General features: G+C 40.2%; 2 protein-coding genes across 2 annotated transcripts in view; one reads left to right on the top strand and one right to left on the bottom strand.

Moving 5' to 3' along the window:
• LOC306881661 (guanine nucleotide-binding protein subunit beta-4) overlaps nucleotides 1–4654 on the top strand; it is a 16607-nt gene extending 11953 nt beyond the window's left edge. Inside the window, exon 10 of the mRNA XM_079435848.1 lies at nucleotides 522–4654. Within this exon, the coding sequence (XP_079291974.1) occupies nucleotides 522–628 (107 nt within the window). The 3' untranslated portion in view covers nucleotides 629–4654. The remainder of the gene's footprint in view (nucleotides 1–521) is intronic.
• On the bottom strand, nucleotides 4575–25000 carry LOC306881660 (mitofusin-1-like). Its single transcript, XM_079435847.1, has 18 exons — nucleotides 24820–25000; nucleotides 24605–24728; nucleotides 17928–18063; nucleotides 17463–17625; nucleotides 16868–16992; nucleotides 16454–16562; nucleotides 16023–16130; nucleotides 15674–15827; nucleotides 15303–15370; nucleotides 14595–14716; nucleotides 14275–14401; nucleotides 12962–13066; nucleotides 8530–8632; nucleotides 8185–8405; nucleotides 7929–8051; nucleotides 7603–7799; nucleotides 6279–6413; nucleotides 4575–5339 (listed from the first exon to the last, which is right to left on the bottom strand). Exons 2-18 carry the CDS (start codon nucleotides 24717–24719, stop codon nucleotides 5270–5272), a joined length of 2181 nt encoding a protein of 726 aa, XP_079291973.1. The 5' UTR covers nucleotides 24720–24728; nucleotides 24820–25000; the 3' UTR covers nucleotides 4575–5269.

The raw sequence follows: 25000 nt of genomic DNA, 5'->3' as shown, positions 1-25000 counted from the left end.
CGCGACGTGAATGGCTATTTTTCCCTGCACGTCACATGCGGGGCTTCGTTTTAATGATAAGAGGAGAGGAAAGGTTAAGAAAGCACTCCAGGTAAATTTTGAAATAAAGTTGATAACCAACACAAAGTTGACAGTTGCTTTTCCCACAAAGAAAAGTGTAAGCTTTTAATAAGTCCAAGAATAAAATTATTATTTTACTTAACATGTTAAATTTGATTTACAGAACTTTTTGTGCTATTTTCGAACAGTTTGGACTTGAATAAAGAGAGAGAACTTGCACTTCACCTTTTCACAGGCATTTTGTTTTCATTGTTAGATATTGTGATGTTATAGGATTGTCTAGCAATATATCGAATACCGCAGTAATCGCTGTATCGTGATATTATCATATTGTGAGCCATGTATCATATCGTGAGGTAACCTGTGATTCCCACCCATAATAGACCGCTACTCTTAGTCATGTGCTATAAGATTTGTATGATACTTATCTCTGCTACTTTTGTCGGTCTTGTCTTTTGAAGGTGTTCTAGCTGGGCATGACAACAGAGTCAGCTGTTTGGGGGTAACCAGTGATGGCATGGCTGTGGCCACCGGTTCTTGGGACAGCTTCCTTAGGATATGGAACTGACCTCAGTCGGTTGGACTTCGGGAGCCACTCTTTCTGATCACACAATCACTGTAGTCCACCGCTGCCACACAGGACCCTTCTCCATCTTCTTATAGATGACCTAGTTTTCTTCATCTTCTCTCTTTCTTAGACCGCATTATCCCACCATCCTGCGGTCAGTCAAAGAGGTGAGGACCAACAGCAAAGAGGTGGGGGACAGACTGTGTTGTGTACAGTGTATATCTGCCATTCTTTGTGCTTGTATGTATAACATGCACTTCTGACAGTGTTTGGATGTTTTGGTGTGTGGATGCTCATGATGGGTGTCTTAAATGTCCCTGTTTTCTTTTCCTGCTTATTTTTTGTTTTCTCGTTGTCCCCAATCACAGTGCTATTTGCCAAACACAGTGGCCAATGTAAATAACTAAGGGATTAGGCTGCCAAACTACTGTAGGCCATAAGTGTTTGACCCTCAACCTTAATTTAGCTTGCATCAGGTAGCATCAATGTTGGGTCTATTCTTTCATAAAAGTTCAGGCTCAGCTTGGTAATGTGTAGTTGTGAGAGAAACACTGATGCCACTGAGCTTGTGTTTGCCATCCTCTAAGCTTGACAGTAATGTTTGGCGTGTTTCAGTGTATTAAACTGTATTGCAGACAGCACAGAAGGATTTACCACCAGCCTGTCTGTCCATCTGTCTTTACTATCACTAGATATACTATCAGAGATTTGCTGCTTTTCATATTTATTTGGCTGGATATATGATACATATGTGGTTAAAGCCAAGGATTGTTCAACCACAAGTGTAATTTGTTGTCATTTGCTCACCCTCATGTTGTTCCAAACCTGTATGACTTTAGTTTTTTTCTGTTAAAATCAAAGGAACAATTATAAAGTAGACTGCTATTTTCTAATAAATCACAATATATGAGTAATGATGCATTTATGCTTAATGGATCAAAAACCCCTTAAAACCGATATGCAGGTATTCCAGATGACTCTACATTTCCAAGTCGTCTGAGTACGTACAAAAGAATGAGTGAGAAACAGTCTGAAATTTAAATTGGTAATCTACATTTACATTTATGCATTTAGCAGACGCTTTTATCCAAAGCGACTTACATTGCATTCAAGTTACAGTTTTTAAATTTTTTTTTTATCAGCTCTCATTTTTTTATCAGCAATCTAAATTTAGTAACTTAGTCCAGAATTGAGTGGGCTGAATGAACTCATGAGGTGAATCAGAATGAAACATTTCATTGACACTCAAAGGAGACCTGTTGCATGTCACAGTTATCAGTGAATTATGACTTTGGTCTGTTATTCACAAATTAGTTGTATGTCTCCATGAGACATGGAGTGGTACACCTATCATATGGGCCACTTTCATGGTGATTTTACATGTGGACGCACAAAAATCATATGGTTTTGGAATAACTTGAGGGTGAGTAAGTGATGACATTTTAAGCAAAACTATTTCTGGAAAGTTTAAGGTTAAGCTTTTTGTTTTAACACCAAGCATGGCCTTGATGCTTTGTGTGACTTTGCCATTGGTGAGCAGGCTGGAATTGCAACCTGATACCTAACAAGAGGCCTTGGTCACTGCCACTCTGACATTGTCTGCCTTTCTACACAATTTGAACCTCTGCCCTTCTGAGATGAAGACCTAGCTAGGACTGTATGCTTTTGCACTAGAAAATGTCACGTGAGACTGCACACACTGGTGTTTCTGCACATATTTGATTTAATGTGCTTCAGCTCTGACAAAAAAGCTGAAAAAACTGTCATGGACCACAAGCTAAACTGTGCGTATTTAGTCCCAAATGTGTATTGAAGGTATAAAGCCCTCTGTCTGTTTCTGTAAAGCAACAACAAAAAAGCAAGCCTTAAAAGTAATTTTTCACTTGAACCATCAGTAATCACCTTAAATTTGTGCCAATCAGTGTGAATAAATGTACAGGCATATAAAAATCTGTACGAGGGTTATGCTTTTCATTGTGGTTGTTTAGTTTTGGGCATTTTTTCTTTAAGGCAAGTTTTTGACATTAACGATACTTGCAAAATTAATCATCCATTTACAATACCAGCTTGCATTCAGTATTCTGTATTGTTTTGTTATTTCAGTTTAATATATGGCATTACTATTCATCAGGTAAATTTCATTTCAATCATGCAGTTACTTATATGAAAGGACGTCCAACACATGTGGAAGTTTTGAGTGTTTACAACATTTAGACAGTTAAGGTAATTAAGGTACATGAATAACTTTGCAAAGTGCAATGAAGGCAAAAAGTGTTTTAACCTGAATTGATTTAGTAAAACAACATAATTCATGTGACATCCAATTCTCCTCAAGGGATAGCCTTTATAGGTGTTTAATTGACTTGAAGAATGTTCCAGTCTCAATACAATACAAGTTCAATACAATTGCAATGCAATTCAAATAAATGGTGTACAGCATATGTGCGCATGTATAAATGTGGCGGTTATATTTGGATTTTGTAAATTGTCAACATTATGTATTTTTTTTTCTTTTCCTATAAATGTCCTCTTAATGGAGTTTACTGACTTTCTAGTCATTACAGGAGATATTGCTGTGACTTTAGTTTCATGTTAACACAATGTTCAACTTTAGTTGCTATACTTTTAAATGGAATTTTTTTTTAGTGTTTATTGATTTTGTTGTAAATGCCTTAATTTATTCATGATTGTTGCTTTTTGTGTGTTTGTGAAGACTAATGCGATTGACCTTAACTCGTATTGAATCCGGAACATTCATTACATTTGAAGTTCAACCTGAATTTGCCAGTCTAAAGTACATGAACAATAATATCCTATGGATATTTCAGCTAGCTTACTGAGCCTTATCCTATGGATAAGATCAAACACTGTGCTAGCAATACCACAATCCACTGACTCTGAGGGGAAAAAAAACAGCCTGCTTGCTTAACAGTTTACAAAAACCTTAACGGTATAAAAAATCATGCATTGCCTTTAAGTTAGAACTTGAGAATGAAATCCGCGTGCAGGTAGTTACCAACTGTGAAAATGATTGTAAATCTTAAGTGTTAGAACTATCGTATTAAATGATGCAGCTTATATTATCCAGATCTTTGCAATCACTTTTCCTTTCATTTACAGTAGGCACTCCGCATATAACTTATGACGTGAGGCCTAAATATATTTTTTGAAAAAGGTTTCCCTCACAACATTTGCTTTCCACGTGAGGGCTTAATTTTTCTGAATCTGAATTTTATAGAGGTGGTTATGCTGACAAGCATTGAAATTACTGCTCTGAAACCCCAAGGCAGATTGACATCAGTTCATATCAAAGAAATTGATCGCAATACTACAAAGAAATACCCTGCCTTCAACTCTAAAAATGAAAGTGAATTTAGAAGTAAACGCAGTGTTGGCTGTGGCGTGATCACAGATTCAGATTCAATGTACCACATAAAGTGTTGTGTTAGCTTTGTTTTCACTTGCTACAGAAACAGTAGATAACCTAAATGCAATCTTTTAAGCATATTAACAACAGACTGTCACCAACCCTCAAATAAATTGTGGTTTACCAAAAAGCAAGCGTGCGTGATTGATAGTGGTTTTGATGTATTTTATATAGCGATAGATCTACTCACTTGGGTATTCCATTTGTGGTGCAAAATAAAGGATCCTTACTGATATAATGGACAAAAATATCTGGAGGGTCCTGTATATGCTATAACAATTATATATAAAGATGATTTAGATTTTAATAAATTTTTTCAGTAATTGTTAGTTCTGTGATTTTTGTCCCTCCCGTGTATACCACGGACAAAACCAGCAGACAACTGCCTCTTGATTCTAACACGCATTCCTCTTAATTCACTTTAAATGCTTTATTGAAAACAGATTTGTATTATTTGCTTTATGTTGGTTCAGAAAACAATGATCTCTTGCTGTGGGATCTTTTATTATTTTATTTTTTAATAGAATTTGTTTGTATTCGTACAGTGGCAGTGAAACCTGTTACTATTTGTTGTCATAACCAATAAATGCTTTTCATCAAGAGATCGTCTAAACATCATTACTTTGCTACAATTGGTTGTTTCTCAAGGAGAACTCTTACTTGAATTGAAATAAAGATTTTAGATTCCATGTTATTTTTCATTCAGCGGGCTTTGGGTTGTTCCAGCACTGAACACACTGCACGATTTTCGGCCGTCGCAGACGAAAGATTGGCATCGTGAAACAATCGTGGCTCCTAATCGGTGATCAGTACAGTGAGAGAGGCTCAAAGACGGCCGTTGTCACGTTCTTGCTACCAAAGATAGCCAATAAAAATGCGACGAAGTCAACGCGACATGGTCCTTAAACATAAAACTGCTTATCCTGAAATCCCTTCCTCTTTCGCTGCTTCCACTTTTTTCAGCACATATAAAAAATACAGCTAAAGTGTGATTAATCATGCTCTTTTTGTTTACCACTAGTGCGTGCTGATGATGTGTAATTCTTTTATAGTAACGTGCATGAGTGTAAGAGTCATCATCGTGTAGACACAAGTCGTAACAATGTTTATTAGATCCATGACCATGTCGCACAGTGACATGCGGTGATCTTATGATTGCTAAAATCGTGCAGTGTGTTTTGGCCTTCTCTCGTCCCAGTTTCTTGCTACTCTAGTTAATGTTGAGTCTGTAGATACTGCGCTGAAAAGGACTCCAGTTGTGACTCCAGATCAGTGGCTTTATGCCTGGGAATAAAACAAATGTTATCGGTTCAAACCACTTAAAACTGAATTGTGTGATTTCTGAACTAATTGTATTACCAATGACAACTACAAAAAATGAATGCTGTTTTTTCAGATGAGTTTCCTGAACTCTCCCTTAGTTTGCTCTATGGACTCATTCTATTGTTTTAGCAAGTGTTGATGTGCTTGGAGTGGTTTGAATGCTCAATTTTTTCAGAGATTGCTGCACAAACCAGGTCTAAGTGGCAAGTTTCTCTGTCTGAATAATGTTTCTTAGAGGTGTTTATTGATACAGTGACTAACACTAATCTGGTTGGGAAAGTTTTCTAGATTCGAGACAAGATACTGAATAAAGCCACATTCTCAAATCTCATTACATAGTTGTATGCAATTGATACAGGTCAATGATACCTGGACTATTGCCAACTTTCACCTTTTTTTTAGCATTTGAAGATGCAGAGGTCTACATATACTTAATGCATTACATATGAGCAATTATGTGCATACTTTTTATATTTGTATACAATAAAAATACTTTCAGAATTATAGGTGTTTTTGGGGGGATTTATATAAATTCACTTCTTGATCTTCATCTTCAGTGAAAGTAATTCTGCTGGTTTTCTTCAACTCATTTCATGAGGCAGGCCTTGGAAGAATCAATCTACAAATGAGTGTTAAGTTAAGCTGTGATTTAAAAATATACATTTTATCTATTTAAAACTACATCAGCTTTAAGTCAGAAGATATAGCATAAAATACAACTGCAATTTGTAATGTAGAAAAATATTAAATAAACATGAAATGCTGTTATATGATACTGCCCCACCTTTGTTGTGCTTACTCTTACAGAATTACCAATTTACAAGGATTTGCTTTCAATTAAAGGTAATTATCTCCAGTATGAGCTGTCATTCTCTCTCACGCACATCATGACTGTTCTACCTGAGGGTTTTGGAGTGTCTCTGGACACTCTCCAGGCGCTGAATCCTGGCGCTGAGTCTGCGGATCTCTGTTTCAAGCTCCATCTCGCTCTTGTCAACCTGTTGGCACATGCGGGCAAAGACGGCCACCATTTCCCTGCAAGAACGCAGAGAGGCATATCCTTCACACATCACCCACACACACTCATCCTACAGATCATATAAACCAATATTTCAAACATCTCAATATTTTTGCATGCAGGTCGGTTAAGAGCAGCGTTGTCTTTTCAGCTGTCAGCTTGTGGATGAAATATTCACTCAACATTGCCATGATTAAGTGCTGGGAAAGGCAGGTGATGTGTCACATAATTTACCTTTTACTAAGTCCATGTCCTTCAGTGTGCAAAGTTGATGGACAGATTTAAATAGCTGGATAAAAGGGTCACTGCGGGATCATTTTAGTTTGAAGTGGGAAATCAAAATGTAGATTCAGAACACTCATGCTTCTGCTGTAAATCCATATATATAGTGTTTTTATCATAAAGGTATGGTCAGATTTAATATCGTTTGGCAAATTTTCACTGGTGAAATCTAGCCTTTTCATAGGAATCAACATACTAATGGTAATTACATGCGAGGACAAAAATTTCCCCATACAGATTCTGCATAAGTTTCATGGGGAAATTGAAAGTTGCTTGGTTTGAAAGTGACTTGGATTTGAGCTGTGCTTCATACATTCATTACACTATTGACTATAGACGACCTTTTTTTGCTCACAAAATTTCATAGAATGCTGCTGATGTAACTGGACACACATTTACCACTGTTGTAAGAATTTGATTTAAATGATTCCTAATCATTTCATTAGGAATCAACGAGATCAAAATTCTTTGTGAGGGTGAAATTTTTTTCCCAATGCAGATTTCACAACAGGTTCAAGTTTTCCTGAATTGACCAACAGAAGGTTGCGTTGTTTAAAAGTGACTTGTGTGTGAGCTGTGCTTCCATTTTTGTTTTACTATTGACAATAAACAATTTTGTCTATGAATGTGTCTGCACCTTTAGAATCAAATTTTACAAAAGAGTAAACGGCAAAGGCCAGTATATTCCATATTCTCTAGGACTGAAAACCGTACTTTGTATGCTTTCAGAGAAACTCACAATAGATGTCCTTATAAATATATGAAGCAGTGGAGTCAAATGTAATTCTTTTTTTTTTTTAAGTTTCACAACTTCAGTCCCTATTCAGAGGAAAGAGTAGCCAGAACCTTTTGTTAAACATCTCCTTTGGAATGGTACAAGGTTGAGTAAATGATAACAGAATTTTTGTTAGGTATGTCACTCACTGTTGCACCTGCTGTCCACAGTCACTGCTGATAATGTGTGAAATGGCCTGCAGTCTTTGAGTGGCAAAGTCCACAAACTGCTGCCTAAGCACCCTCTCTTTAGCGCTGTTGGTCCAGGTCAGTCTTTCATACAGGTATAGCAAACTGTAGAGACTCACAGAAACTACAATAACCCTCCATCCCACAGAACGCCACACCTGTCCAAAAATGGCATCACACAAATATATTTTACATGATTGTATTTATAATGAATGTTAGAAAACTTAAAGAAGTTGGCACCCGAAGCCCTTCCTGGTATAAAGCATTTTTAATCTGATATATTTTACCACTCCAGCAATGACCAGCATGCCAACTGATGCTCTGGAAGTGAGAGAGACCAGCCCTGTTGCCATGGACATAGCCAACTCCTCCTGGGCCTGGGTTCTCAAGTTAGCAGAGGAAGAGGTGACCTGTGGATAAAGCATATTGCATCACTTTAGGCCTATTTATGTTTGATATGTTTACTATTAGAGATCATTAAAGCAAGTGCACCCCCCCCCCACACACGTAAAACAAAACAAACAAAAACACTTGGACAGTTACTTGCGATTTTTGATCCAATAGGCTCAAAGCTTGTTTTGCTTTACCAGGCCCTAGGAAACGGTTCACCAAGAATGTAAGACCCAGTGAGAAATGAAAGTTGATGTCCTCCACAAAGTCTTCACAGAGGCTGGCAAAATTCAGGTCATAGGTAATACTGAACTTCCTGTTGGGGAGGTGTAGTTGACCTCGGGCAGCAGGGGGCAGCAGAGGACGCAGAGTGTCTAGGCATGATAATGACAGGACAGGACTGTCAATGCTGACTGCAGTCTAAAATATCCTTTGCCAGGCAAAGCTTGTTTACTGGAGACTTTGTGTCTGAAGTGAAAACTGTGCATGAGTGTGTACCCATGATGTCTCTCTGAGATGACAGCACGTAGCCATTTATACTGCTGGAACAGTGCAAGTCCAAATTTTTCACCATTCTCTCCTCCACATAGGCCATGAGCTTCTGCAAAATGCAAATAAACACAATTATAGTCTTTTTACGGTTTTAGATAATGAAAAAAAAACCTATTATAATTATCTTTTCAAAATAAACAACAAAAAACATTTCGGTTACGTATGTAACCCTCGTTCCCTGAAGGAGGGAATGGAGATGTAACGTCAGAGTGACTGACGTAATGGGATCTCGCCCGAGAGCCCAATCACCTTCGAGTGTTAATAAAACAGGCCAATGACAGCTGGTGTGCGTGTTTCACCATGCGCGGGTATAAAAGGATAGCGCGTGCAAACGCACATCAGTTTTTCGCTAAGGAGCCGAGACTGTGTGCCCCGGCCGTACAGCGGTGGTACAGAAACTATGGCGACGGGACGTTACGTCTCTGTTCCCTCCTTCAAGGAACGAGGGTTATGTAAGTAACCGAGACGTTTCCTTTCAGTCAGTCGAGTTCAACATAACGTCCAGCGTAAAGGAGGTACCATGTGGAGATTACACATATGGACTGGCCATGGGCAGTACTACATATAGAAGTCTCTGAGGTAGACTCAGCCAGCCTGGGGTGAGATAACTACGCAGCAGAGATGGCAGAAGGTCTCAGCCAGGGATGTACACAACGGTCGCAGTGTTGTCCTTACGGACCAGTGCATGCTTGTTGTGTAGCAGCGTTTTGAAGCGGTGCCGAGCAAGCCATACTGCTAGCAACTCGAGGCAATTGATGTGCCACTGCAGTCGGGGCCCTGTCCAGAGCCTCGCAGCTGCATGCCCGTTGCACATGGCACCCCAGCCCATGGCAGAGGCATCTGTTGATACAACAACATGCCTGGACACTTGCAGTAGGGGATCTCCTGACCGAAGAAAAGCAAGATCCAACCACGGGCTGAAGGTCTGACAGCAGGATGGGGTGACTGAGACCCGGTACGTGCCGCGTCGCCATGCCCATCTCTGGACCTGGTCATGAAGCCAACGCTGAAGCGGTCTCATATGAAGCAGTCCGAGCGGCGTGACAGCGGCTGCGGATGCCATATGCCCCAGGGGCCTCTGAAACTTGTTCAGTGGAACTGTTTCAGCATCAATGGATTACGTTCTATTGAGAGACCTGCTGTGAGGTTGACCGAGTCCAACTCCATACCGAGAAAGAGATCCTCTGCCCATGGGAGAGTTTGCTCCTTTCCCTGTTCACCCGAAGCCTCAACCGGCTGAGGTGCCCGAAGGGGAGGACCTTGTACTGATATGCTTGCCCTTCGAATGCAAAGCGGGATCGAGACATGAAAGTACGCATCCTTCAGGCCGATCACTGCGAACCAAACGAAGTGACGGATGCATTGAAAGATGCGTTTCTGTCAACATCCTTAACGGGAGCTTGTGAAGGGCCCGGTTCAGAACGTGCAGGTCCAAGATTGGTCGTAACCCACCGCCTTTCTTGGGTACGATGAAGTAGGGGCTGTAGAACCCTGAATTCATCTCGGCTGCAGGGACTGGCTCTTTGCCAGCCGGACCGCGATTTCTGCACGCAAGACAGGAGCATCTTTGTTCAACACAGAGGTGAACTGAACGCCCCTGAACGGTGGGGCAGCGAAGTGGAGCACAGGGACCCGACTTAGAAGGCAACGCGTCCCGAAGTGGGGTTGAGTCATGATGCGACACTTACTTTGTGTCCCATGGCCTCTGTCCGCTTCTGTGCGACGGAGAACTGCTGGGCAAAGCCCTCCACCGCGTCGCCGAAGAAGCCTGCCTGGGAGATCGGGGAGTCCAGGAAGCGGTGCTTGTCGGACTTGCTCATATCTGCCGGGTCGAGCCATAGGTGGCGTTCCTGGACCACCAGAGTGGACCGAGGGGCTGCGCTGTGACTTTTGTTGCCCGAAGGGCAAGGTCCGTCGCTGTGCGCAGTTCCTACATCAAACCTGGGTCAGAACTGCCCTCGTACAGCTGCTTCAACGTTTGTACAAGGTTTGTAGGAGGGCCATGGCGTGCAGGGCAGAGGCGGCCTGTCCAGCAGTTCTGTAAGCCTCGGCCGTTGAAACGGACGAGAATCCACGAGCCCTGGACGGGAGGCGTGGATTACCTTGCCAGGCGGTGGTGCCCCGCGGGCAAAGCTGCACCGCAATAGCGCGCTCAACTGGGGAGATCTCCACAAACCCCTTAGGTAGATACCCGCCATCGAGGGCAGTGAGGGCGGAAGAAGCACTAGCTCTGTTTCGGGCAGAAAAAGGTGCCCTCCAAGAGCTAGTCACTTCCTCATGCACTTCTGGGAAGAATGGAACCTGAGGTGACTGCCGATGATCGGCCTGCGCCCCCAGGAACCAGTCCTCCAGCCTTGAGCATTCGGGACAAGGAGCAGGCCTCCAGTGCAGCCCGACGCTCTCAGCGGCCCAGGAAAGCATAGCAGTCAGCCCTGGATCTGACTCGGGCAACGCCACTCTTCCTGACAGAGGCAGCGCAGCCGAATCGGACCTCCAGAGTCTAGCTCATCCTCCGATGCAGCGATCGATATCCTGCCATCCGCTGGCGCTTCAGATGAGATGCTGAGCCCCGCCCTGTCCGAGGAACCAGCGAACTTGTCTGGAAACACCAGATGGTGCGATGTTACAAAGTTACAAAGAAAATATAAAATAAATATATTTTTTGAACTTCAAAAGAATTTTTAAAAGAATACAAAAGATACTTTAAAAAACAATAATAAAAAAAAAATAAATACAAAAATTATTTCAATATAATTTTCCTTTAGGGGTTAGGGTTCGAGGTTCACAACAGAAAGGACCCAGTAAATGATGATTTTATATATATTTAGCTTACTAATATTTTAAATATTATTGTGGGTTTCAATATATAGAAGGATCTTAATAAAAATCTAAAATTTCATTACTTAAAAGCTTTTTAAATGTGTTTTTTGGTTGTGGGACAGCAGTTTGCACCAATTGTAGAATGGCCCATATATATATATATATATATATATATATATATATATGGTATGTGTCTGTGGATCTGATTATTATTATTTTCATTCCAAATTGTATAATCCATTTAAAATAATGTTAACTGATTAACATGTTATTTAACAGAATCTGAAGTGTCACATATAGCATAAAAATGTACATTGAGAGTGCTGTGCAGATATGACATTAAATACTTTTACACAGGATTTATTACATATTTATGCATATTTAAGCACAAAATGTATGCACCGTTGTGTCTTGGTATACAGCTGTGTAAAAACCTGTAAATTAGTTTAATTAAAGAACAATATTTATAGCCTTAAGTAAACCTTTCCTGTGCGTGGGGAACAGCAGGACATTAGAGACCAGTTTATCAATGCTGTTAGTTACACTGATCACACAGACATCTGTCACTGCAGAGTTCATACAGGTATTTCTGGAACTGCCCTATCTTGGTTCACTTCTTACCTTACTAAACACTGATAAAGCAGATCTACTTCTTGTTGGTTCACCAAAAAATGTAGCTCACTTCTGTGTCGACAGTGTTAACATTGATGGTACCTTGGGTCAACCTTCCACTACAATTAAAAATCTGGGTATAATCTTTGACTCCTCTCTCTCCTTCCTACCTCACATTTCTTCTCACTAAATCTGCGTTCTTTCACCTCTGTAATATCGCTCGTTTACGTCCCTTCTTAAAGATAAGTGATGCTGAGTTCATGCCTTCATTACTTCTCAAATTGACTACTGTAATTCTCTTTTCTATGGTCTACCAAACAAAACAATAAATAAGCTCCTATATATCCAGAACTCACATTACTCCCAATCTACACAGACTTCATTGGCTACCTGTCCGTTATCGTATTCAATACAAGATACTCCTCATCACAAAGCACTTCATGGTCTCGCCTCTCTGTATATTTCTGATCTCATTCATACTTACTCTCCAGTTCACACACTACAATCTTCTGATACTGGTCTACTGTTAATTCCACACCACAAGTTAGCATCGTTTGGTGGACGAGCATTTTGTGTCTCTGGCCCCACACTCTGGAATTCTAATCCCAAACACATTCGTGATCTTTCTTTATTACAAGATTTCAAAACCCACCTTAAAACACATCTTTTCCATTCTTGTTTCTCTGATCTCTGACTGTATGATCTGATTCATGCCATGGATTTCATGTTTATCTTTAATTTGTTTTTCTGTCTGCTTTCATGTTTATCTGTTTTTATATTGTAAAGCGACCATGAGTTTGCAGAAATATAAAATAAATTTAAATATATATATAAAATAAACATTATCATTATTATTATTGTTGTTGTTATTATGTTTCATGCTTCAGAAGTTCATGTTTTTTTTTCTAATATGGCTTTAACAAATTACTTTTAAAAAAAAACTCACAGTTTTGTACAGGGCTAAGGCATTCGGGGCAGGGCAAAAATCAGAGCAGAATTCATCCACAAGAACAGACAGGCAACGAATCTCTTCTGCCATGGCATTGGACACCTAGAAGAGCAGCAGTGAGAATTCAATTAGCCTTTTCAACACCATGTAGAAAACATGAGGTTAGATGCTACTCAACCAAAATAAGTATCTTACTGGTGGAGGTACTACTGCCTTGAATGCGGCAAACATGAATTTGAAGGTTTTGATGGCTAAGATACGCTTTAACAATAGGCCAATACTTCAAGTTATCAGGCGAACGTGCCAAATTGCTTTTTCGCAAGTAGCAGTCAACTTTGCCTTGCCAATAGGATAGATTTGACGGTTGCAGTTGGTGGAAAATCGAAGAAAAACATTGGTCAAAATAATTTATATTGACCAAAGCATATTTAATACTTATAAGGCATAACTTATGTTCGTTTGTGAGAATTCAAGCAGCAGAATAAATGTCACAATTGTGAACCTGTTTACTTTTTACTGCATGCTACACAAAACTACACCATATTTTAGATTTTTACATATTTAACAGGTGTGCAGTACTATGTCACTGAATCTTGTATTATTCTTGCAATAAAATGAAGAATAGATGGTTTATTTTGCATTGGAGCATCAAAAGTGGTTGCAAATACACACATCATAAAACTCGTCTTTTTAGGCAAATACCAGAAATGAGTGTCACGTCATAAAATATTTGTATGCAATGTAATCACAATTTAATAAAAAGTTACTTTCATTGTACGTACATCTGCATTTTATTGTTTATCATGAGGAAATTTGCGACAGTGCAGAATTTAGTCAGTGCACTGAACAAAAATCTGGAATTTCAGTAATGACTGATCTGGATGGTTCTAAATTTCATGCCACCATTAACATTTTTCATTTCATTTTCACTTTATTCACCACAGCCAAATAAGAGCATTTTTTGTGAGCACCATAGTTAATTTCCGATCAGTGCCCAGAAAAAGACTAAAGGTCTCTGCACACCGAGTCCAAAATATTTGCACGTTAAAAAATAAATACAACCTCACGTTGTGTCAATCACGTTTGCACACTGCCTCAGAAACGTTCGTCCGTCAAAAAAAAATTCGGATCAGGTTCGATTTTCTGCGTTTTCGCATCCGTAGCATGCATTTTGATAGGAAAGGGTGGGAAATACAAAAAAACAGAAAAACGCATGCGGAAATTTCGGACTCGGTGTGCAATGGCCTTTAGCCTTGCCCAGCCTTACAGGCACTCCGCCTATGTTGGTTCTGGTGGAACTTGCAGGTTACCTTTTCAGCCATTTCCTCAGTGATGGCCTTTATCTTGTCTTTTATGTCCTCGGTTAGGTAGTTGAGCTGATTTCGCACAAACTCCAGCCGATCCATTAGAGCCTCACGCTCTTCTAGTGAGAACACTCTATGGATTTACAGATATTCAAAAAGCAGAACATTCCATTTGTAACAACAACAACAAAATACCATGCTAAAGAACAAAATGGTTTTGCACTGACTGACTGAGAGAACCTTGGTTCAATAGTGGTACCAATTATTGTCGTTGGGAGCTTGGAAAGAGACCCTCCATTGTAAAGCAGACAGGTTTTGGAACTTACTTCTTTTCTGCTGAAGAAATATTGATGGCATCCATGATAGCCTTGACTGACTCAATGATTTGCCAGGCTCTGATTGTGTGCTGCTCAAACTTGGTCTTCACGGCAGACTGTGATATAAATTCCTGTGGAATCCATGAAGCATGTTCTTGAGCCATCAGTATGCCATACTAATCAAAGATCACGTCACGATTAAAACTAATCAAAACATGATTCCAACTGTAAGATTTTATCTATGCCTATACATGAGTAACACATTTTGATGCTTTCCACTCTCAACATTAGCTGCTACCATGGCTGAATCACAACAGACCCATCTATTAATGCCATCGTAGATTACTGTGAATTTTCATCCCTGGATCACAAGAATGTGAGGTACGCTCACCTACTCAAATCCGCTAACTTGGCTCAAGGATTGCTACTACAGGAATGGCTGCCTGGAATCTATGAGGAACACCAAATATCTCACACATCTGGGAGCCAGCAGCACATGGCCTGAATCGATGCAAACCAGCTTGCTTAAGGAGACCGTCACCACATCACACCATTTCTGGGTAAAGCCATCATAAATTCTCATCTAGTCTAAACAGCATACAGACAAGACTAAGACTCATTTTCCATGAAGCTCCTCTTAATCTTCATTGTTTTCAGCCTCATTGTCAGACAACGATTATCCTGGAGCCAGTCACCACAGTTTGAGCACATTCTCACCTCAAATGTTCTTTCGAAACTCTGGAACTCCATCAGTCGCTCTTGGAATCCTTCAGCCAAAGCGCCACCTTTAAATAAAAAGCATATGCGCCATTTGGTCCCCATGATACCACCAATATATAAAATATGAAATGAAGCATGTGTGATGGAGCATCATTTTGGCATATTTTTTCCACACTTGAAGTTGCACCTCAAATACCATTCTCGATATCATTGGGCCACTCCAAGAATTATTAGCATCTGTCTCAAAGTGTTTTATGGTTGTTAGACTCATTTTTAACTTGGCTAGGCCTAGTTATTCCTGGTCTCCCTCCAGAACAGTGTCAAAAGCAGAAGGCTCTGCACTGTGTGATCAAAGTAGTGGAGCCTACCAGTCTCTGGCATTCCCTGGGCACAGTGGATCCTGGCACTCAACACCTCCTTGGCAGAGACAAAGAAGACGCGGTCAGGTGCCTTGTTAAATTCCACTACCTTTAGCTCCTCCACTAAGAAACTGACACAGCGATCCATGTGCTGCTTCCGCACCTAAAAATGCAGTGAAGCAGTAACAAATCAACAGAATTAACATTTAGAAACTTATTTTTAAATAGTTATAGTTAAACTTTTTCAATATATTTTCATATCTTCTCAACTGTTAAGCACTGCTGGGCAATTTTTGTGGGCAAAAGTGTTTTTGAACCTATAAATCTGAAAGGTATGATATAGGGCCCTTAAACTTACATCTTCCAGATACTCTGGCTCTAAGACAGACGCGTCCCAACGATTATTTAGGATGAAAATGTTGGGCTTTGATATGCGTTCATTCACTTTGTGGAAAAAGTGCTTCTCCTTTCGAAGTAGAATGAAGCAAATAAAAACAAGAACATTTAGGTAAAAGAAAGGAAAACAACAAATAATTTTAATTTTAATAAAATTTAAAGGCATCACAATGTTATTCACAATGTCACAATGTTAATCATTCATGTTATTAAATTATTAGTAATCTGTTTTTCAACATACAAATTAAATTAGAATCTAAATGTTAAAAATAGTGGCAATGTACATTCACAATTACATATCCAATAGCCTACTGACTGATACAAATAAAAGAAGACATTTTCTTATTATGTATATCGAGTACTGAGTAGTGATTACTCTGTTTGTCTACTTACAGTGTTCATTATGGTAGACTCAGAGTTGGCCACAAGCACAAAGACATCAGCATCTAAACAAAATTTATCAATCCAACTGTCCAGCTCTGATGTGACATCTGTTCCTGGGCTGCAGAGTGAGAAGAGTGTGGGTTATTAATATTTCATCAAACTACACACGTTTCATTCTTTATTGCTAATTAGATCATGCAATTTGGAGTCTGATTTTCATTTTTGCAAACAGAAATTGGAAATGAAGCAAGTTTTCCAGTAAACCAAGTAGGCTTTTACCACCCATGATACCTAGAACAGCACTGCCAAAATCCATTGGTGCTTTTACTTGGCCCTCTTCACAACACATCAAACCTGGTGGAATTCCTTGCAAAGTCTATTGAACCTTAATTCAGCTCTGACAACCCATAGAGGGGTCCATACCTGTCCATCAGGACCAGATCATCTCTCAGCAGGGCACATTTAGCTTTGGGCCAAAACACTCGGACCAGACAGCCTGAGTCTTGGGTTCTGTCCATATGCAGAGCGTGGGCAAGCTGATTGACTGTCTGTATGATAAAGACAAACTTTAAGGCTCAACAAGATTGCACCGGTAACCTTGTGGGCAGCGCACCGACATATGGTGCTGTTGTGCTACGGGTGTCCCAAGTTTGAGTCCCGGCTCGTGGACCTTTCCCGATCCCACCCCCACTCTCTCTCCCAATTTGCTTCCTGCTCAACTGTTCTATCAAAATAAAAGTAAAAATGCCTAGAAAATAAATAAAGCTACTTTCTTGAAAAGTGAGATACAACATGTCCTACATAACTTGCCATGGCATTAGTTTAGAAAGCAACAGTAAAATCCACTAAAGATAGAAACTATATAACTTTTCATTTGATAAAAATGGACATACGTATATATTATCATACACTCCCCCTAAAACTGTCCTTATGCCATACTGTAATACTTTTTATGGATTAAATAGCTCAAATTAATGTAGTTTACAAACATAATAAGCTCTGGAAACTTGCGTCATACTTCAATGCTTTTCCTCTCTTCAGAGTCCTCAGTGGTAAGGTAGGCATGTTCCCCATCTGTGCCCTCCACACTCAGGAAACAATTAGTGGTGTGGCCGATTCCACTGGGCAGAACCCGTTCCCTCAGCATGGCATTAATTACTGTACTCTTTCCATTACTGGTCCTGAAAAACAACATATAACACAGTAACACCCAGTAACAAACTGTCCATTTAGCTCGTCTGATTCAATATTATCTCAAACCAAACTAGAGATAAAAGAGAGAAAAAAACAGAGAGATTAAATTTATGTTTTTGTTGCCTCACTTCTGGATTTGTATAAAGTAACTATGTGCACAAAAAAAAAACCTTGGCTGAACAGCTGAAGAGCTAAAGCAAACATTAATGATCCATTTCATTCTGCTAGCCTGTTGTTACATTTGGTTTAGATACCAGTAAACTTAGATTAGTCATAACTGTAGTTGTACCTGCCAAAGAAGGCCACCTTCATATGTCTGCGGGCTAGCACATCTTTGATGACGGTTAGTTTCCTGGAGCAGGCCTGGATCTGCAGACACTGTATTTCCTCTGCTACATGCTCAAGATCCTCACTCTTCCACGTCTCTGGGTACCACACGTTAAATACCATCATACAGTAAAGAGCAGGACCAGTCTTAGCTGATTGATATGAAGTTTTTTTTTTTCATATCTAATATTTTATTTTGCAGCCTTATGCTAAAACGCTTTAAACATTTTTAACATCAATCTACACCCTACAGCAGGGCTGTCCAAACTCGGTCCTGGAGGGCCAGTGTCCTGCAGAGTTTAGCTCCAACTTGCCTCAACACACCTGCATGGAAGCTTTTAACTTTGCTTCTAGTATGCCTAGTAAAGCCCGATTCGGACGGTAATTGTTTCTCATATAGACGTCTGTAAAAATCCATTTACATATCACCTCAGCGATAAATCTCATGGATTCAGATGGTGATTTATTCACAGTGGAGGAGCGAGTTCTGTGATCCTACGAACGAGGGAACGCGCTGCTCATGTGGCCAATCTCATGATTGTGTGCTGTAAATAATATTAATTTTATTATTGTGTAAAATGTATTCTTATTATTCCAAGCATATTTTATAATGTATAATCCTATTTATTATTTGATTATTTAAATCTCCTGTTTAAAAATAGGAAAATAGACACGCTATAGTTGTATATACAGTGGGGCAAATAAGTATTTGATACACTGCCGATTTGTCAAGTTTTCCCACTTACAAAGAATGGAGAAATCTGTCATTTTCATCGTAGGTAAACCTCAACTGTGAGAGACAGAATCCAAAAAAAATCCAGAAAATCACATTGTATGATTTTTAAATAATTCACTTCCATTTTATTGCATGAAATAAGTATTTGATCACCTACCAACCAGCAAGAATTCTGGCTCTCACAGACCTTAGTTTGTCTTTAAGAAGCCCTCCTATCCTCCACTCATTACCTGTATTAATTGCACCTATTTGAACTCGTTACCTGTATATAAGACACCTGTTCACACACTCAATCAATCAGACTCCAACCTCTCCACTATGGGCAAGACCAAATAGCTGTCTAAGGACACTAGGGACAAAATTGTAGACCTACACAAGGCTGGGATGGGCTACAGGACAATAAGCAAACAGCTTAGTGAGAAGGCAACAACTGTTGGTGCAATTATTAGAAAATGGAAGAAATTCAAGATGACTGTCAATCTCCCTCGGACTGGGGCTCCATGCAAGATCTCGCCTCGTGGAGTATAAATGATCCTGAGAAAGGTGAGGGATCAGCCTAGAACTACACGGGAGGACCTGGTCAATGACCTGAAGAGAGCTGGGACCACAGTCTCAACGGTTACCATTAGTAACACACTACAGCGTCATGGATTAAAATCCTGCAGCGCGCGCAAGGTCCCCCTGCTCAAGCCAGCGCATGTCCAGGCCCGTCTGAAGTTTGCCAGAGACCATCTGGATGATCCAGAAGAGGCATGGGAGAAGGTCATGTGGTCAGATGAGACCAAAATGTAACTTTTTGGTATAAAATCCACTCGCTGTGTTTGGAGGAAGAAGGATGAGTACAATCCCAAGAACACCATCCCAACCGTGAAGCATGGGGCTGGAAACATCATGCTTTGGGGGTGCTTTTCTGCAAAGGGGACAGGACGACTGCACCGTATTTAGGGGAGGATGGATGGGGCCATGTAGCGCAAGATTTTGGGCAACAACCTCCTTCCCTCAGTAAGAGCATCGAAGATGGGTCGTGGCTGGGTCTTTCCAGCGTGACAATGACCCCAAACAAACAGCAAGGGCAACTAAGGAGTGGCTCGGTAAGAAGCATTTCAAGGTCCTGGAGTGGCCTAGCCAGTCTCCAGACCTGAACCCAATAGAAAATCTATGGAGGGAGCTAAAACTCCGTGTTGCCCAGCGGCAGCCCCAAAACCTGAAAGATCTGGAGAAGACCTGTATGGAGGAGTGGGCCAAAATCCCTGCTTCAGTGTGTGCAAACCTGGTCAAGAACTACAGGAAACGTCTGACCTCTGTAATTGTAAACAAAGGTTTCTGTACCAAATATTAAGTTCTATTTTTCTATTGTATCAAAAACTTATTTCATGCAATAAAATGGAAATTAATTATTAAAAAATCATAGAATGTGATTTTTCTGGATTTTTATTAATATTCTGTCTCTCACAGTTGAGGTGTACCAACGATGAAAATTACAGATCTCTCCATTCTTTGTAAGTGGGAAAACTTGAAACTTGTGTATCAAATACTTACTTGCCCCACTGTAATTATACGCTATATATATATATATCTGTTTATAACACACATTTTAAAATTGTATTGCATACCTGCTGCTGCCATAATAAAGACCCATTTCGAATGTTTACGTGCTTTTCTTCTCTTTCTGCTCCTAGTCGCTGTGGTGGGGCAGTCATGAAGTATTGTTCATTTAAATACTTTCCAGCATTTCAGAAATAAATATGTGTGCAAATTACACTGAAGTACAACAGTTACCGTACATTGTTCGGGAGTGCTCAAAAAGGGTTTAAACACTGAATTTTGAATCGATTTCTTCTCGTAAACTCAGAGATGTGGATTCGGATGGCAATTAAATTACCACCAGACCTTGGTGTCGTAGGTAATTCGGCCAGGGAATTTTACGGGGGTGGTGAGAGAAAAACACAGACATCCTGGATTCGGACAGCATTAAAATCACCAACTACTCCCTGTAAATGGTGAAAATCACTTACGTCCCCCCGAGAAAAAATTACCGTCCAAACAGGGCTTTAGAGTTTGATTAGCTGCTTCAGGTGTGTTTAATTAGGGTTGGAGCTAAACTCTGCAGGACACCAGCCCACCAGGACCGAGTTTGGTTTGGACAGCCCTGCCCTACAATGACAAAGCAAAAATAGATTTTTATATCTTTGATATTTTTTTAATCTTTGCACACCTGGATTTTTTTTTTTTGCCATTCTTCTCTGCAGATTATTTTAAGCTTAGTCAGATTGAATGGGGACTGTTGGTGGAGAGACATTTTCAAGTTTCTCCATAGATTTTCAATTGGGTTCAAGTCTGGAATTTGTCTGGGCCACTCCTGTCTTAACCGTGTGCTTAGGGTCATTGTTCTGCTGAAAGGTGAACCCTTAGCCATGTCTAAGGTCGTGAGCACTCAGGGGCTGTGTCCAAATTCAGGGTCTGCATCCTTCGGAGTACTCATTTGAAGGATGTTACGTCACAGCGCCGCGACGAAGGCTGTCCAAATTCGTAGGATCCTCCAAATGCGGCCCACAAATACGTCCTCCTTTTCCCCGAATTGGAAGGATGGATGTGGTGGATCCTTTCCCGTCCTACCTATCCCATAATTCTTTTCGGCAGAGCGTAATGGCGGACGAAGCGAGCGGTAGCGGAGTGGGAGAGGAGTTTCTCTGACAAAACAAGCTAAAGTTTATGCTTCGGCTCAATGAATTTGTAGGAGAAATTAGTAGAATACTTAAAAACAAATAAAAATAGGCTATAATGGCTTACCTGGATGTGACTGTCTTGTAGTCTGATATAAAAAACTCTCCGACAACGAGCAAAGAAAGTATTTAATTGCTTTATTTCTTCCAAAAGAATTAAAATGAGGAGAATAACTCTTTGTTTGTCCATTTTCCCGCTTCTTGCTTGGCGCTGTCACGGTTGCTAGGCGACAGGATATGAGCAACGGGTAAGGGAGGGAACTGAAAGAAGGGTAGGCTGTCCAAATTCACAAACACCGACTTCCGGGTTTTGCGGACGTCGGAGGATCCCTCCTCCTTCAACCGGGTAGGAAGGATCCTAAGGAGGATGCAGACCCTGAATTTGGACACAGCCAGGAAGAGGTTTTCATTAAAAAGGATAGTTCACCGGGAGATCACGTGACGCCTCATACGTGATGGCTACAGATCTTTAGAGCTCCTGGCACGCTCCCTCATTTATTAATATCTAATAGGTCAAAACATTCAAATTAAACATTCTAAATATACTTTTCAACAAGATGAATGCTAACAAGAAAGCTGCATCCTCGCCTGTGAAAACCCAACTGGAAAACGAATTAAATCTTCAACTTGCAGCGAAAACATGGCGGACGCCATTTCGCTGGCATTGACAAAGCAGTTTAGTTATTTATCTATTATTAAATAAATAACTAAATCGCTGAAAACACTGCATAGCCCATACACCAGGACATTGACTGCACACGGGAAATACATTTGCCTAAGCGTTTAAACAAATATAAAACGTTTTTTTTTCAGTAGCCTTCAATGAGATTTCCATGTTCCACTTTTAAGAAGTATCACATAGCCACAACCTACAGATCACACAACACAAACATAACATTCATAAACATAAAAGCAAGCATAGGAAGTGCTGCGTGCATGATTTGGCAACAGTATGCATCAGTTTACTAACTTTAATTCTTACAAATGTTAAATTAACGGGCAAAGGGTAAATATTTCAAAGAGCAGATAGAAATAGATAGAAAAACAGCCAACGTAAACTAAATATAATTAACATTGGCGCAAGCATACCTACCCTAACCCTACCCGATAGTTTATTTTCAACTTTTTGATTATTTCCTTCATTTTTCTAAAAAATAAATGCGTTTCTGGTGTGATTTGAAATTTGAAAAGGGAGAAAAAAAAGTTTGCCAGAAGGCAGAATCTTACCCGGGTTGATCGCATCAAAGGTTTACCATCTACGTCACTGAATCTGATGACTGGCAAGCATCTTATGTAATGTTGATTAGCGTAATCACATGTTGGTGGATGGAGTTAGTGTAAATAGCCTCTCCCAACAAGGTGGGCTATTTACACTTAGCGTAAATACGATTTTTTTTTTTTTTTATTCCCAACAGTTAAACAGTTGCCCACAGAAAAAAACAGGGCTGTGCACCCGCCTCAGCACCCCCACTATGGTTGTACCTGCATGAATGGTCATGTGACATGCGTTTTCGGATTGTGTAGTGTAAACGGAGATCGTTTCTGAATCGCAACGGAAACGCCAGTGTAAACGTTGATCGTTTTCATCCTAAAACGCCGTTTTAAAACGAAAATGCACTAATGTAAACGGGGCCCGAGAAAGACGCAACAACGTTAAAATTGTTGGTCTTTCACCGAACCGTGAGGGAGGTGACGCAATATGCTTTCTCCAAGAAATGCTTCCAAAGTGGATCCCCTCGCTCTCAAACAGGCCGATAGAGATCGAACGAGCCCACCGCATCTGGACAGCAGAGGTCCAAGGAGATGGGTCGCACTATGAACTTTAAAGTGCTGAGATATCAAGACCGTCAGTCTATGGTTCAGACACCTTTAGGATGCCTTCAATAAGGTCCGCGGCTGCCGGTAAGTGTAGTTCTCAGCGGAGCGGTGTGCTTGTAAACTTATATTATTGAATTATTATTATTTTAAGAAAACGGCGTGAAGAGATCATGCACAGCTGTTGTTTATTGTCCAGTATATCAGTATATCTAGCCTGTGGAAGCATGGTTAGCTGCAGCAAGGGGCTACAATAATTTTGTTCAATGTTTTCCTAATTACAATTTTATGATTGGTTTATAAAGGCTACTACAAACACCCTTTCCCCATTTTTTATCACAGAATAATTCAGGAAATATATTTTATAGTTTCTATACTAAATGATATGTCAATCAGTACTGCATTTTTCATATAGTTTATTTATTTATTACCTGGAGATAACTTAAAAACAACAACACATAAACCATATATTTTTTAAACATTAACACCAGATTACCAATAGAGTCTATATATGGCACCTGGATGCATTGCTGGGCAGACACAGGCTGGTTATACAGTACTGTGGATGATGTTTTCTTGGGGCATTTTCGGCCCCATTATCTCAATAACACAATTCTTGACAGCTGTCAAGAGACTGATCCCCAGTGAAGACCCTGTCTCCTAGACAGCCATCGGGACAAGACCACAGGAACCAGATTAATCCTTTGCACAATCTGACTCTGCTGCAGCCTAGATTTAAACTGCTGATTTTGTCTGGCCAGAGGAGAATGACACTATTTCGACAAACTATTTCCCCGTCCAAATACTGTAAAGCTGATATAAAGCCACCCAGCTTTGTATCAAGCTGATGTAAAGCTGCTTTGACACAATTTGCATTGTTAAAAGCGTTACGCAAATAATATTGACTTGACTTGACTGTTGGGTATCTGAACATCGTTGCTGACCAAGTGCACCCACTCATGGCAACTGTGTTCCCTGCCGGTGAAGGACGTTACCAACAGGATATTGCGGCATGCCACACTGCCAGATCAGTCAAGGAGTGGTTTGAGGAGGAACATGATGGTGAATTTCTGTTAATGCCTTAGCCTCTAAAATCACCAAGTTGATCATTTTTGGTTTGACTTGGAAAAGCGTATTTGTGCTACATCACCACCATCCCGCAAATGTACGAGAACTGAAGGACCTGCTGTTGACATTATGGTACCACATACATATACTGTAGGAAACGTATCGCCACCTCGCCGAATTAATACCTTGCTGTGTGGCTGCTGTTTTGCGGATCCTACAGGTTATTGCATAGGTGGTCATAATGTAATGGATCATTGTATTCATTAATAAATATCCTGCAGAAAACTTTGTCCTTACCTTCTACAAAATCTGAACAATCTCTAACAAACTCCAATAGCTGGTGAAACACAGCACTGATTGTCCTCTTTGCCACCACAAAGTGCTGCAGTGGTGAAATGCTGTCCTGCTCCATGTTTAAATACTGAAAGCACAGTGAGTATAATTAACAGTTCAGATGCCAAAAAACATGGATATAACTGTCTATTAACCTACAGGTAGCTTTTGGTACTCACCTACTTAGACTACAGCATTTCAGCAGTACAAGTTCAAGTGGTGCCATTTCTCAAAAGAGGTCAAAGAGTATCTTCATTAAAAGGAAATGAAACCTTTTCCTAAACATCTTTTCTGGGCCTGTAACTATTAGAGAAGTCTGTCTGTACAGGAGATTGAGACTGTCTGATGAGATTTAGGAAT

This window comes from Barbus barbus (assembly GCF_936440315.1).
Source record: "Barbus barbus genome assembly, chromosome: 15".
Lineage (NCBI taxonomy): Eukaryota > Metazoa > Chordata > Actinopteri > Cypriniformes > Cyprinidae > Barbus > Barbus barbus.
The sequence above is the reverse complement of the archived record's forward strand: the minus strand, read 5'-3'. Positions and strand labels throughout refer to the sequence as shown.

What these genes read in the sequence shown, in the direction of transcription:
- LOC306881660 (XM_079435847.1), bottom strand. Translation starts at nt 24,719, where the DNA reads ATGGAGCAGGACAGCATTTCACCACTGCAGCACTTTGTGGTGGCAAAG. An exon ending in AGTCTACCATAATGAACACT is followed by an intron (nt 16,131 to 16,453) that starts GTAAGTAGACAA and finishes CTACTTCGAAAG; the next exon opens with GAGAAGCACTTTTTCCACAA. An exon ending in CTGAGGAAATGGCTGAAAAG is followed by an intron (nt 13,067 to 14,274) that starts GTAACCTGCAAG and finishes CTGCTCTTCTAG; the next exon opens with GTGTCCAATGCCATGGCAGA.